Source organism: Coffea arabica, chromosome 6e, assembly GCF_036785885.1.
Source record: "Coffea arabica cultivar ET-39 chromosome 6e, Coffea Arabica ET-39 HiFi, whole genome shotgun sequence".
Lineage (NCBI taxonomy): Eukaryota > Viridiplantae > Streptophyta > Magnoliopsida > Gentianales > Rubiaceae > Coffea > Coffea arabica.
The window spans coordinates 7,797,735-7,812,130 of record NC_092321.1 but is presented as its reverse complement, the minus strand read 5'-3'; the positions used below and the strand labels follow the sequence as shown (position 1 = coordinate 7,812,130).

The window sequence follows — 14,396 nt, the reverse complement described above, 5'->3', positions numbered from 1 at the left end:
AGGTTTCACTTGATCCATCAAAGCCTTTTTGTAATTAAAGGGCCAAATCGGCAGAAACTAATTGCACGGTTATAGGAGTGATATCGAACACTTTTGGAGTCTCAAAATGGAAAAAAATTAGTACAATTAGTTGAGCGTTTCAATTGATGTACGCAATCCTCTATTTTGACGACACATTTGTTATTCTGAAGGGCCAAATCAAGAATTAGCTCCGTTTGATTATTTAGATGTCAATAAGAGCAACCTTTGAACAGGATCTTTTTGGGCATCTTTTTAGGCTAAAGTTCAACCCCAGAAGCTTATTAGTGTGTGTGTGTGTGTTTGTGTGTGTTTTTTTTTTTTTTTTTTTTTGGGGGTAAGGACGCGGAAGCTGAGTAGAAAAAGCTCTAGCTGTGTCAAATTGCCCAAAACGATCCTCCTTTGTGCAAATCACGTGCTTCTAGTTGAAGGTCAAAAAGGATATATTTATATATGGAGGACCCATACAAATACAACTTGGATAAGCAAGCTGCTACAAATTCCTCACCTGCTTTATACCAATTGTCAAATCCCAATCTTTAATAAATTTCCCTGACCAAACACAATTCTTTAATGGTTGGCCGGTCAAATTTGATCGAAGAAAATTATACTCCAACAATGATAGCAAATTCTGGTAGTCAATTTGGACTAATCTAGTCATCAAAAACCACCCCACCATTATTAGTTAGATAGGCCCTCCTATATGACAGCCTTCTACGCTGATGCGTAACTTGCTTCTAGGCTGCTCTGTACAGCTATGGACGTCACAGGCAATTGGCCGCGCAGGTCGAGCAGTACACGAAACATCTATCTGGGACGGCCCTACGATTACAACGAGCTCGAAAAGTTCGCTGCAGCTAAGGATAATAATTCCCCAGGATTCAAGAAGCAGTCCTTGAAGGCATTATGGAGAAAGTTGCTGAAAGAAAAGAGGAAAATACTTGAGCCTCGGGTGCAGGTGAAGTCCCCTTACGATGCACAAAGTTATATGCAGAACTTTGATGATGGGCAGATGTTAGATGATGAACCAGTTCAGAATGATCTCCTGTCTCGATCTTTCTCGATGCGCTTTGCTGATCCCTCCAAGCATTTTTCATGAAAAGGATCGACGCGGACGTGTAAGAATACTTTGATTAGTACGTTTTAGTGGTGGCTTAATATATACTGATCATATTCTGTGGAGAAGGCATAAGTAGTGTGGTGATCAAGATGTTGGTTTATGGCAATCTTGAGTCGTATCTTTATGCTCAATGCATCTATTTGGTGGAAACTCAGTTTCAACTGATCGAGTATGGTTTCCACAGAAACTCAGCTCGTAGGCTTGTTCTTCAAACATGGGGAGTTCATGGGGTTGTATTGTATGGAGAAGAGTGTTAAAAAAGTGCATAGATGGTAATACGACTTTGAATTCCATTTCGCTGAACCGTATTGTATGTACCTTGTCTTTTTTTACAGATAAAAGTAGGAGATGGAGTTAATCTAGAGCAAATAGAAAATCAAAAGACCTGGTTAATCAGAGGTAATTGCTTGCTTGTATATAATGGATGACTTTAGCAAAAGATTTTCTGCACACCATGGGTATAAGGAAAATCTCTTTCAATATATTGAAATCTAGATTTCTGCCACAAGCATGCATAACTAAATTTGACAAAGAGTTTCTGAGATTATTAGGTTACGTTACTATAAATCTAAACCTATTTGTGTAGATAAAGAGAGTCATTCATCTTCCATATTGAGAGGCCATTGAGTGAAAAAAAGGTAAGGGTGCTAGGCCATTATTCTGATAGAAGATATGTTTGAAGGAGTTAGAAATTGAGGAAAAAGGAAAGAAAAAGTTGCAGTCAAAATCTGGGCAATTACTCTTCTGAAGTTAAACATAACATATTACCCTCTGGCACTGTGGTTATATTGACTTTGACTCCAAATGTGCAAGGCACTAATTAAATGACATAAATACCAATATTGATATCCAAGAAGTTTGGACTGGCAATTCCATAAGGCGATTTGATGCAGAAATGAATTTCAGGTTACTTTTTTTAAATAACGTTCAAGAATGTTAAAAGTAAGAATTATGAACTAAAAGCGTAAAACATCGTCAACTAACTCTTTTGATTAAAATATCATCAACTAATCATGAATCTCGGTCTGAATATGGGTTCAGATTGTACGAGTACAAACCTCACATGAACACATGAACCCAAAATCCATGATTTTCTTATGGGATTTGGGTTTGAATACATACATTCATGATTTTCTTAACCGCTGAATCCATTTCGGCCCACAGATATCAGTCATCATCAGACTTCCCTTGAGGGAACAGACGGCTAAACAGTTTAAGAGTCGTCACGCCATAAATGGTAGCTTAATGGTAGTCCAACCAGGTTAGGATCCGTCTCCGTGATTTGGGCCCAAATGAATGATAGCCCAAATGAATTTCGCTCTGTTGGTTAGGGCGCTTTTTAAATCTCCACTGCCCAGCTTCGGACTAGTCAAGTTTCCAACTAATATTGCAGTTTTTAACGTCATTTCCATATTGTTATTTTATCGAAACTAAACATCAAAAAATTATCTCTGGTTCCGTTTAGATTTAAAATCTTTTCAAATCCCTCTAGTTGTTTAGATTACTTAAGAGCCATTTGGATTTGTAAATCACTGCTTATTATAATATTTATTTAAGATGTATCCTAATAATTAATGAATAACAAATCTAAAACTTCTTAAGCAATTCAAACTATTAGAATGATTTGAGTGAATTGCAAATACTTTACCAAGTACTTTCATGCTTCGTTTGAATTAAGGGATTTAATGAAAGATTTGAAATCCACCCAAATCTCTCTAATTATTTGGATTTTTTTAAGAGGTATTCAAATTTATAATTCACTAATTATCAAAACATATTTTAAATATCATAATAATTTGTAATTTATATATTTAAATACCTCCTAAATAATTCAAATAATTAAAGGGATTTGGGATGATTTTAAGAGAAGACTAACAAATTTCATTCACTAGCTTCAAAATAAAAAACGTAAAAATTCTATTTTAGCCGACGCAGTAGTGACGTGAGCACGTGAACCAACTATACTATCACTGCGTAAAAGATGCAAGAGGTGCCATAATCACCACACCAGCGGCTCCAAAACTTCCAGTTCAAACAGGTAAAGGTATACCGTCAAATAAATCTAGACAAAGTGTAAACAAGCAAGGTTATAGTATAAGAAAATTAAAAGAAACTAATTTGCCCTCAACTGGACTGAAATTGAACGCGTGAGACCCGTGATCCAACGGGTACACAAGACTTTGGCTTATGATTGAAGGGAGCTTCCAGGAGCAGGAAGTCATGATTATTGATTCACATGCAAAGTTCAGTACAAAACATACTATCCGTATAATTTGGCCCAGTCCATGTGTTCCAACTAATCTGGGAATTGTGTCAGTTCAGTGTCCTACAACATTATTTTCACTTTGCAATAGCTTTAGCAATTCGTATACCTGCTACCATGCTTCCATGCTATACCTCAATGGCTGCGGAGACCAATGAAAAATTAGAGGGTTCCTCTGTGATTCCAAAGATAAGGTTCACCAAGCTATTTATCAATGGAGATTTTGTTGATTCTGTTTCAGGTCTTTGCTTTTCCTGAATTCTTATGGGCTTAAGTTTCTATGATTTCATTTTGTATTGTCGGAATTATAAGTTTTCATATTGCTAGTAGTGTTTACATTCACAAGTTTTATGGTTATAATTTTTGAATATGTTACTGTAGTATATGTGCCTCTAAGCAAGCTCAAGCATATGATTATGATCAATCAATGGTATTCTTATATCAGTTGATACAGTATCGGTTCTGATCATTTACAGGGAGGACGTATGAGACGATTGATCCAAGAACAGGGGAACCAACGGCAAGAATTGCAGAAGGTGACAAGGAAGATGTTGATTTAGCTGTAAAGGCTGCAGCGAGAGGCTTTCGACAATGGCCCCTGGCCACGTTTGCCAGGCCCCGTATCGTATGTTCTTCTGTTCCCTTAGATCTTTCCTTTCCTGATTGAAGGCAAAGTAACACACATTACAGCCTTTTGAATTTTGATTAATTTCTCCATGATGATGCAATCAGGGGAGGAGAAAATTGATTCTGAAATTGGCGGACTTGATTGATGAAAATGTAGAGGAAATAGCAGCCCTGGATGCACTTGATGCTGGGAAGTTGTTCCATTGTCTCAAGGCCGTTGACATTCCCCTTGTAAGTTGTAACTGAGACTCTGCGGTACTATGCAGGAGCAGCTGATAAAATCCACGGAGAAACTTTGAAGATGACGGGGGAATTTCAAGGTTGCACCTTGCGCGAGCCAATTGGAGTTGTTGGAATCATCATTCCCTGGAACTATCCCTGCAATATTCTGTTCCTTAAAGTCGCACCAGCATTAGCTGCAGGCTGTCATAAAGCCAGCTGAACAGACTCCGCTTTCAGCTCTTTACTGTGCTCATTTAGCAAAGAAAGTAAGATCAAATTTTGGTCAGCTTTATTCACCTCAGGAGTAATGTCAACGGAACGGTGTATACAGATCATAGCAGGCTACTTATCCAACCTTTTTTTTCTTTTGGCCTTAATGATTGATTATCCTCGTACATTTTCAATGTACAGGCTGGCATTCCAGATGGAGTATTCAATGTTGTACCAGGATATGGACACACCGCTGGTGCTGCCGTTTCATCTCACATGGATATTGACAAGGTTCAATTTTCAACTTCTAAAGAATTGCTTCCTTTTCCGGGAAAATTTTTGGTTTGAAAATTACATGTTTGCACGTTGACATCACAATTTGAAGAAGTTTTGGTTTTTTCTTTTTTTTTTTGGGGGGTCTATAGGTTGCTTTTACTGGGTCCACAGGAGTAGGACGTTTAGTAATGGAAGCTGCAGCTAAAAGCAATTTGAAATCAGTTTCACTGGAACTGGGGGGCAGGAACCCTTTCATTGTTTTTGATGATGCAGATGTTGATACTGCAGCTAATCTTGTACTTCAGGGCAGTCTATGGAACAAGGTGAAGACTGTAGGAACTATATTGACTGAATTATCTACAGAAAGTAGGTGTGGTAAGAGTTAAATTCTTTTTCCTGGGCGAAGTATGTGTGGCAAGTTCTCGTATTTTCGTCCAAGAAGGGATTTATGAAGAATTTTTCAAGAAATTAGTGGAGAAGACAAAAACTTGGGTTGTTGGTGATCCTTTCGATCCTCGCTCAGATCAGGGACCCCAAGTAAGATTTTGATCATTTGAAACTTTCTTTTCCGTTATGGAAACCCAGAGAGCTTCTTAATTCGTACAGGTTGAAGCATTTTTGTCATCAAGGAATGATTTCCTCATTGAATAATTGTCAATTTCCATTTACAGAACCTTTATACACAATTTTCTGCAACAGCCTAACAAGATCCTTCAGATGCTCTAAAATTCAAACGATTTTGCAGGTGGACAAGAAACAGTTTGATAAAATACTGTCATGCATCGAACTTGGTAAGGCAGAAGGTGGCAAACCTTGCGGCGAGAAGGGATATTAGTTGCATTGAGCCAACAGTCTTCTCAGATGTTAAGGTAAGCTTTGTCTTTAATTAACTTATAGGCTCTCTCTTTCTCCGGATGTTTCAGAAAAGACGCCTTGATTAATGTTGTAGTTCTTTTTGTTTCACTCTTTTTTCTGCATGCATCTTGGACCTGTAATTTCGCTCCTGAAGTTCAGGTAAAATTCTTACATGGGCTTTGGCTCCAAATGGAATATTTTGCAGCAAGTTCTAATGAAATCTAGTTCAACAAATCAGCACTATGACCATTTTATCGGACTGTTGATTTTGTTTTTAAATTTGGGGGCGTGTTGCGAATCTGCAGGACTGTTGAGGAGGCGATAAAGAGAGCCAATGCCACAAAATATGGACTTGCGGCAGGCATTTTGACCAAGGACCTGAACATAGCCAACACCGTGTCAAGATCAATCCGGGCAGGAATCATTTGGATAAATTGTTACCTGGCTTTTCATGTTGACTGTCCATTTGGTGGGTATAAAATGAGTGGGTTTGGCAGAGACTTTGGCATGCAAGCCCTGGATCAGTATCTTCATACTACGTCTGTTGTAACTCCTCTATATAATTCTCCTTCGCTTTGACCCACTGGGGGAATGGCTTTCCTGTTGCAGGAAACGCGAAATGCCTTCCTTGAGATGATGTAATTGTTTTACGGATGTTTAAATTTCTCAGTGATGTTTACGGATGTCATATGGGATAGATCAGGACTTCTTTTTAAGGGGATAGGATCTCAAAAGAATGATTAACTATTATTACAATGGTCAATTTTTCAAGAAATTGTTACTGAGAACTAAAATGGTATAATTTTTTTTCAACCGAATAACTTTTTTTTTTATAAAAAAAAAACCAACTAAGCACTAAGGCTCCAGTTTAATGGTTAATTTTTCAAGAAATTGTTGCTGAAAACTAGAATGATATGTCCAACTATTTTGTTTTTAGTCTCACGTCACATGCACATTCAGATAAGAAATATTACATTAATGTTGACTGAAAACTCTTATAATAGCAAAATATAAATTGAATTTTTTCCACAATTGTAAAGAAAATTGGTTTAGAGTTACAATCACATTAAAAAAGAAAGGGGTTTATCACGACAATTGTGATTGTTTTGGAAAAATTGGCCAATTCATGACGATGAGTTTGTAGGCATTTAGGCCCAAGATTGCTTTTAGGTAAATGGAGGCATTAATCAGTCCCTAGTCCCTAAACCCGTCTTTGAAAGATGTAATAATTGACACGCAACGCAACGCAATTGATTTTGTTAGTGATACTTTTCCAAGTTTCCGACGGAAAATTCAAAGTTTTATCTTTTGGCATCTCCTTTCTTGTTCCCTCAAAATCAAATGTCACAAAAAAAAATGATTTCTACGAATCTTCTTTTGTCTTTTCCACTAAAATTCCAGTCACAAAAATATAACTACTCCTATATTGTATCTAGAACAATAGTGCCGTGACGCCAGAGCAAGGAAGGAAAAATAGGTATAAGAAAGATGCAAGAAAGAGGTTCCCGTTTAGGCGTTGGCTCATGCATGAAGGGGAAAACTTGAAAATTAAGCTTCCGAAAGTCATGATTCATGTGCAATCAATTAGACTTTGGCTTATGCAATTAAGCTTCCAAAGGTCGTGAATAAATTATACCAAAGCTTTCAAGAAGTCATGATCTGCGTGCAATTAAACATTTAAACAGAACACGCTATCCCTGTCGTTTGGCCTCATCCACGCATTACAAGTAAGTCAAGGGGGTAGCGCCAGTTCATTGTCATCCATCGGCTTTTTAGAGTAAGATTGTGGTAGTGCAACATTACTCTCACTTTCCAATAGCTTCAACAGTTCACATACCTACTATACCATTTTTCCATACTGTACCTCAATGGCAGCTGTTTGCAATGGAAAATTAGAGGATTCCTTCATGGTTCCTGAGATAAAGTTCACCAAGCTATTCATCAATGGAGATTTTGTTGATTCTGTCTCAGGTCTTTGCTTTTTTTTTATGAAATCTTTTGGGTCTAAGTTTCTTTGATTTATTGTTGTATACCCGCAGGAGCTGTAACTTCTTGTGGGTATTGGAGTTTACAAGTTAAGATGAATGGTTCTGGATATTTTTATATTTTACCTCTAAGCAAGCTCAAGCATAATCAACGCAATGATTTTATTGTTTTATCAGTTCCTTTTTGATGTAACCATTACGGAATCACTAGTATCAGGTCTTTTTTTTTTTATCATCTATAGGGGAGACATACGAGACAATTGATCCAAGATCTGGGGAACCAACAGCAAGAATTGCTGAAGGTGACAAGGAAGATGTTGATTTAGCTGTAAAGGCTGCACGAGAGGCTTTCGACAATGGCCCTTGGCCTCGTTTCCCAGGCCCCGTATGTTCTTCTATTCCCATCCAATTTTTTTCGTTTCCTGCTTTAAACGAAACACGGTTCAACTTTCTGAATTGTAATTCATTTCTCCACCAGTTTTCATCCTCAGTTTTAAGTAGTTGAGCTCATGTCAGTACTCGGTAGTGAATCATGCTATTACTTAGAAGTTGAAACCCTCTCGCGCAAACAACCTTAATAGTTTGATGATGATGCAATCAGGGGAGAAGAAGATTAATGATGAAATTCGCGGACTTAATTGATGAAAATGTAGAAGAAATAGCAGCCCTGGAAGCACTTGATGCTGGCAAGCTGTTCCATTGGCTCAAAGCCGTCGACATTCCAGTTGTAGCCGAGACTCTGCGATACTATGCAGGAGCAGCTGATAAAATCCACGGAGAAACTTTGAAGATGACAAGGGAACTTCAAGGTTACACGTTGCGCGAGCCAATTGGAGTCGTTGGAATCATCATTCCCTGGAACTATCCCAGCAATCTTCTATTTCTTAAAGTTGGACCTGCATTAGCTGCAGGCTGCACAGTTGTCATAAAGCCAGCTGAACAGACTCCTCTTACAGCTCTTTACTTTGCCCATTTAGCAAAGAAAGTAAGATTGGATTTCGGTCAGCTTTATTCACCTCTAGAGTAACATCAATCAATTGTGTACAGAAATTACCACAGGCTATTAATGTAACAACCTTTTTTTTCTTTTGGGCTCAACGACTGATTATCCTCGGACGTTATTCAATCTGCAGGCTGGCATTCCAGATGGCGTTTTTAATGTTGTACCCGGATATGGGCATACCGCTGGCGCTGCCATTTCATCTCACATGGAAATTGATAAGGTCAATCTTCAACTTCTGCAGCTGCTTATTTTTCCATGGAAAAATGCCGTCTGAAAAATTAAGCCTGCTAGGAAATTAAATGTGTTTGTGTTTTGACATCATAATAGCAAGCATTTTCGGGCTTTTTTTCCCTCTGTAGGTTACTTTTACCGGGTCCACAGAAGTTGGACGTTTAGTAATGGAAGCTGCAGCTAGAAGTAACTTGAAACCAGTCTCACTGGAACTTGGAGGCAAGAACCCTTTCATTGTCTTTGATGATGCAGATGTTGGTACTGCAGCTAATCTTGTACTTCAGGGCAGTCTATTTAACAAGGTGAAGATTGTAGCAATTATTTTAGCTAAATCATCTACGGAAAAGTAGTTCTGATAAGAGTTAGTAATACTTTCTCCAGGGCGAAGTCTGTGTAGCAAGTTCTCGTATTTTTGTCCAAGAAGGGATTTATGAAGAATTTTCCAACAAGTTAGTGGAGACGGCAAAAACGTGGATTGTTGGTGATCCATTTGATCCTCGCTCAAATCAGGGGCCCCAAGTAAGATCGATCATTGAATCTCTTCTTCTTTATCGCGGAAAGCCTGAGAGCATTCTAGGGCATACTACTAATTCATACACGTTGAACCTTTTGATCCTCGCTGAGATCAAGGACCCCAATTTAGTAAGATTCATCTCTAGTGATTACAGTCCTTCAGAAAGAATGCAAGAAGGCATACTTGGGCTAGTAAAAAGAGAAGAAACAGAGTTTCTACGTAGTTCCAAGTGCCAACTAGATCATACAACTATCTCTATCTGCTAAACTCCAGAGAAGTCCCATCTCCTACCTTGCTTTTCTTTGTCGTGATAATGCATCCGGCCAACTCGATATGAAAAATGACAGACAAAAGCAGAGAGCCAGCGGCCCCTGCAGAAAAGGTGTTTTTTTTTTTTTGTTTCTTTTCTTTTGGGGGAGGGAGGGTCACAAGACTCACAACTCACGAGGGTGGGATGGCCTTGTCATGTTCAAATTTTGAATTGACTCATAGCTAATCATATCAAGAGGAAAGCCTGGGAGCATTATAATTCATACACGTTGAACCTTTGTCTCCATAAGGGAATGATTTCCCCATTGAACAATTGAACCTTTTTTTCTCCGTTAGGGAATGAATTCCTCATTGAATAATTGCCAATTTCCATTTGCAGGATACCAATCCTTCACTGTTATTGTAAAGTCAATAGTATGATTTTGTAGGTAGACAAGAAACAGTACGACAAAATTCTATCATACATTGAAATTGGCAAGGCAGAAGGCGCCACATTGTTAACAGGTGGCAAACCATGCGGCGTCAGGGGATATTACATTGAGCCAACTGTCTTCTCAAATGTCAAGGTAAGCTGTGGATGTAAATTACAGCTTGCGCTTTCCTTGGATGTTTCAAAAAGGACACCTTGATTTCTGATTGTTTCGCTCTTCTTTCTGCACACCTCTCAGGACGATATGCGAATAGCAAAGGAGGAAATCTTCGGACCGGTCATTTCACTCATGAAATTCAAGTAAGTTTATAAGTTTTACTTGTGCTTTGCCCTGCCTGCCGCCAATGTACTAAAATTTTCGGGGCACGTCTGCAGGACTGTTGAGGAGGCGATTAGGAGGGCCAATGCCACAGAGTATGGACTGGCGGCAGGCATTTTGACCAACGACTTGAACATAGCCAACACGGTGTCTAGATCAATCCGGGCAGGTATCATTTGGATAAATTGTTACCGGGCTTTTGACATTGACTGCCCATATGGTGGGTACAAAATGAGTGGGTTTGGCAGAGATTTTGGAATGCAAGCCCTGGATCAGTATCTTCAAGTGAAGTCTGTTGTAACTCCTCTCTATAGTTCACCTTGGCTTTGAGTCGTCTAGGAGTCGAGTCTTAAGACTGCCGGGCACATTTCCTGTTACATGAATGAACGAGAATTGCCTTCCTAGTTGGAACATATGTTTATTCTGAATGATGTTTTATATTTTATTTCTTTATTTATTTGGGGATAAATTACCTGGCATAGACATAAGGAAAAGTCTAAAGTAACGATAGTTATGGTAACGAAACTATTTTTACCTGATATAACAGGTAAAAATACTTTTAGCGACCATTTGATGACCTGTTGTACTGGTCATCTAAATGAAATAGTACCTAAAATGCTAGTTAGTAAGTTTTGCATAAAAAATAGTAAGTTAACTCGATATATTAGTAACTTTTATGTCTCAAAAAGTAAACTTGAATAAATATGGAACTAACTTTGTTTTTTATGAAATAAAATATTACTCTATATCTGAAACTTAGTTTTTGGAGGGTAAGTTTAGTTCAAGTAATAGTAAGTTTTTATAGATTAATAGTAAATATTGTTGATAGAATAGTAAATTTGGTTAATCATCAAAACTTAATAGTTTGTGGCATAAATTTACTATTTTACTTAAAGAAACTTACAATTGTACGTATCATTTATAAATGTTATATGTTTGAAGCATTTTAAATATACTATGAAAACTTTTTTTTTTTTGCATATGACCTTATAAAATATGTAAGAATAATTTGTCATATGTTAAATTTTTTATTACGGGAAAATAAACAACTAAGTTCCCAAAATATTTCACTTTTATTGTTTAAAAAATCTCAACTTGTTGGTTAAATTCAAAATAATTCTATTGTCAAAAATAGTTTTTCTCAAATTAACTTTCATGATTAGATGTGAGATACAAATATGGTAAAATATCTCTCATACATATGTCATGGATATTTCAGACTTTTAGTTAAAAAAATTTTTGTGTTAAAATAACATTTATCATAGTGTACTAATTATTTTAGGACCATTTTATAGGTGAACTAAATTTAATTTAAATTATACAATAGATTATACATGCATGTGATTTTCATTTATAATTATTGGATCCCATTCTTATGAACAATCTCCCAAGGAAAAAAATCAAGATCATACTGATTTTCTTATATTAATTGTTATACTAATTTTGTCATTTTTATTATTATATTATTTCTCATTTTGTTTAGGCTTTTACTCTTATTATTTCTTGTGTCTCAGATGTAAATTTATTAAAACTTTATCATCTTATTATATTCATAGGTGTTAAATTATAAAAATTTTGATATATAAACAAGTAATATTCTATATATAACTAGTAAGATTTGTTGTTATTGTTATTCGAACTTTCAAACCTTTCAAAAATTGAAAATGATTAAAAACTTATAATACGACAAAATTTTATTTCATATTTTACAAGATTATGTGAAAAGTCAAACTATTTTTCATAGTATTTTAAAATATATAAATAATTTTTTTAAATTATACCTATAATCAGGTATTATACAGGTATATTATGAGTACTTACTAACTAAGGTACTAAGAATTAATTATTAATAAAACATCTTATCATTATTTCAAATAAACTTCCTAATACTAGTTTGAAATATGTTTTAAAATAAAATAGCACATGTGTCCCATAAATCAGTAAGTTTGGATTATTAATCAATTTACCATGTTATTAGTAAGAGTTACTATTTATGTATAAAAGCTTACTATTACTTGAATTAAACTTACTCTCTAAAAAGTAAGTTTGGGAACGAAATCTGTTATCCTATTTATGTCTTAAAAAGTAAATTGAAATAAAAATGAAAGTTACTTTTAAAAAAATAAATAAATTACTACTCTATATTCGAAACTTTCTTCTTGGAGAGTAAGTTTAGTTCAAGTAATAGTAAGTTTTCACGGATTAATAGTAAATCCTGTTGATAGAATAGTAAATTTGGTTAATCATCAAGACTTACTAGTTTGTGGCATAAATTTACTATTTTACTTAAAGAAACTTATATGAAACAAGTATTAGAAAGTTTATTTAAAATAATGCTAAGATTTTTTTATTAATGATTGAAACTTAATATTATAGTTAGTAATTGTTGGTAACGTAAATGTATAATATATGATTGTATGTATCATTCATCAATGTTATGTGTTTTAAGCATTTTAATAAATGTATGTATCATTTACAAAGGTTATGTGTTCTAATAAATTTATTTTCTAGGTCACAAGCATAAAAGTTAAATTTGTACTAATGTGGCATAATCTTTGAAAACTATAGTAAATTTACCCATAGATTAAGTTTCGTGAGATTCAAATATATTTTGTATCATTTACAAAATGGATTTATATGCATATATTTTTTTTATCAAACTTACTTTTAATTGGCAAATAGCATGTAAATTATTATAAAATGTCATTTTATAATAATCATAATTTTTATAGGTGAATGGTATATAAACTGCTAAAATTGCCAATTTATAAATGCTAAAATCTAGTTACTTTATGGCATATATTAGTTTGGTCAACTAAAAAATTAGCGTAATTAAGTGTACGTTGGTTGTTGATTTGAAATTTGCACCCTTGTCACTATTTCGTTATTTGTACCACAAGTTTTTCTGATCAAAGTAAAACAAAGTCAAATATATTTTCATTTTGTATGTTGTATTTATATTTAGTAAAAAATTAATAAACCATGATTACATTTCATAATTTCTAATGAAATTAGTAACATTTTCTAAATAAATTGGAATAATTTGTAAAATATGTTATTTTTTTGACAATATAATTAGGGGTGGCAATCGGGTCCAAATCGGAGTGACAGGTCGGGTTGAGATCCAGGTATAATAGAAAACTGGTTGACCCGAACTTGACCCCCCAACCCGAAACGGGTCAGGATATCTGACCCGAATCTGAAAATTCCAAGTTGTCGGGTTGGCGGGACGACCCGAATGACCCAAAACTTAATTTTAATTTATTAATTTACCACTGTAATTTGTAATTCACACAAGACTAATTACATAATCAAGTAATAAAAATTTAAATAAATAATCCCAAACCAAATCAAAAATAAATTAAAAACATCGTAAAAGTGTTTTGTTCCAAACCAAATATAAAATAAATAAAAGCAGTATAAAAGTAAAAAATAATATAATAAATTATTTTTCTAAATATAATAATTTCAACTTCAAATAAGTTAAATAAATTCATTTAGGATTAAGTGATTAATGCCTTTGAAACAAAAAGAATAACGTAGTTTAGTTAGGTAAAATAATTTTTAATTCATAAACAGGTGATCGGGGGGTCGTATCGGATCACCCACGGTTTGACCCGAATAAGACCCATTTTCTTTTCGGGTTCGTCGCATTCGACTCGATTCTAACCCGACCCCGCAAAACCTCAATCCGAATCAATATATATCGTGCTAGGTTCATATCATTTTTTCAGGTCGTATCGCAAATTGCCACCCCTAAATATAATCAAAAGAAATTTCCATCATAAAGAAAGGATGATGGCATACGTATAAATGTAAGCAACTATATACATATCACACAATAAGTTTAGGTTTGATTTGTTCAAAACATAGGTAATTTATTCGTTAGTAGATATAAAATGCATATTAATTTTCTACAAATGGAAAATACAATTTCATATATACTAACTATTAACAGAAGATGTAGTTTGAACACGATCAATTGAACGCATATTTCATTTGTTTAGATATCATTTATTTTGTTACTTAGGTTGAATTTTTACATTTGAATAG

The 14,396-nt window shown here is 35.0% G+C and overlaps 1 protein-coding gene and 1 pseudogene across 1 annotated transcript; both read left to right on the top strand.

Moving 5' to 3' along the window:
- Positions 1-3,471: 3,471 nt before the first annotated feature.
- On the top strand, positions 3,472-6,330 carry LOC113697420 (aldehyde dehydrogenase family 2 member C4-like; annotated as a pseudogene).
- A 1,018-nt stretch (positions 6,331-7,348) lies between these two features.
- Positions 7,349-10,812, top strand: LOC113697419 (aldehyde dehydrogenase family 2 member C4). Its single transcript, XM_027217023.2, has 9 exons — positions 7,349-7,562; positions 7,819-7,961; positions 8,178-8,561; positions 8,710-8,799; positions 8,939-9,112; positions 9,192-9,329; positions 10,023-10,160; positions 10,263-10,324; positions 10,400-10,812. The coding sequence occupies exons 1-9, from the start codon at positions 7,460-7,462 to the stop codon at positions 10,671-10,673; spliced, it is 1,506 nt and encodes a 501-aa protein (XP_027072824.1). The 5' UTR covers positions 7,349-7,459; the 3' UTR covers positions 10,674-10,812.
- The last annotated feature ends 3,584 nt before the right edge of the window (positions 10,813-14,396 follow it).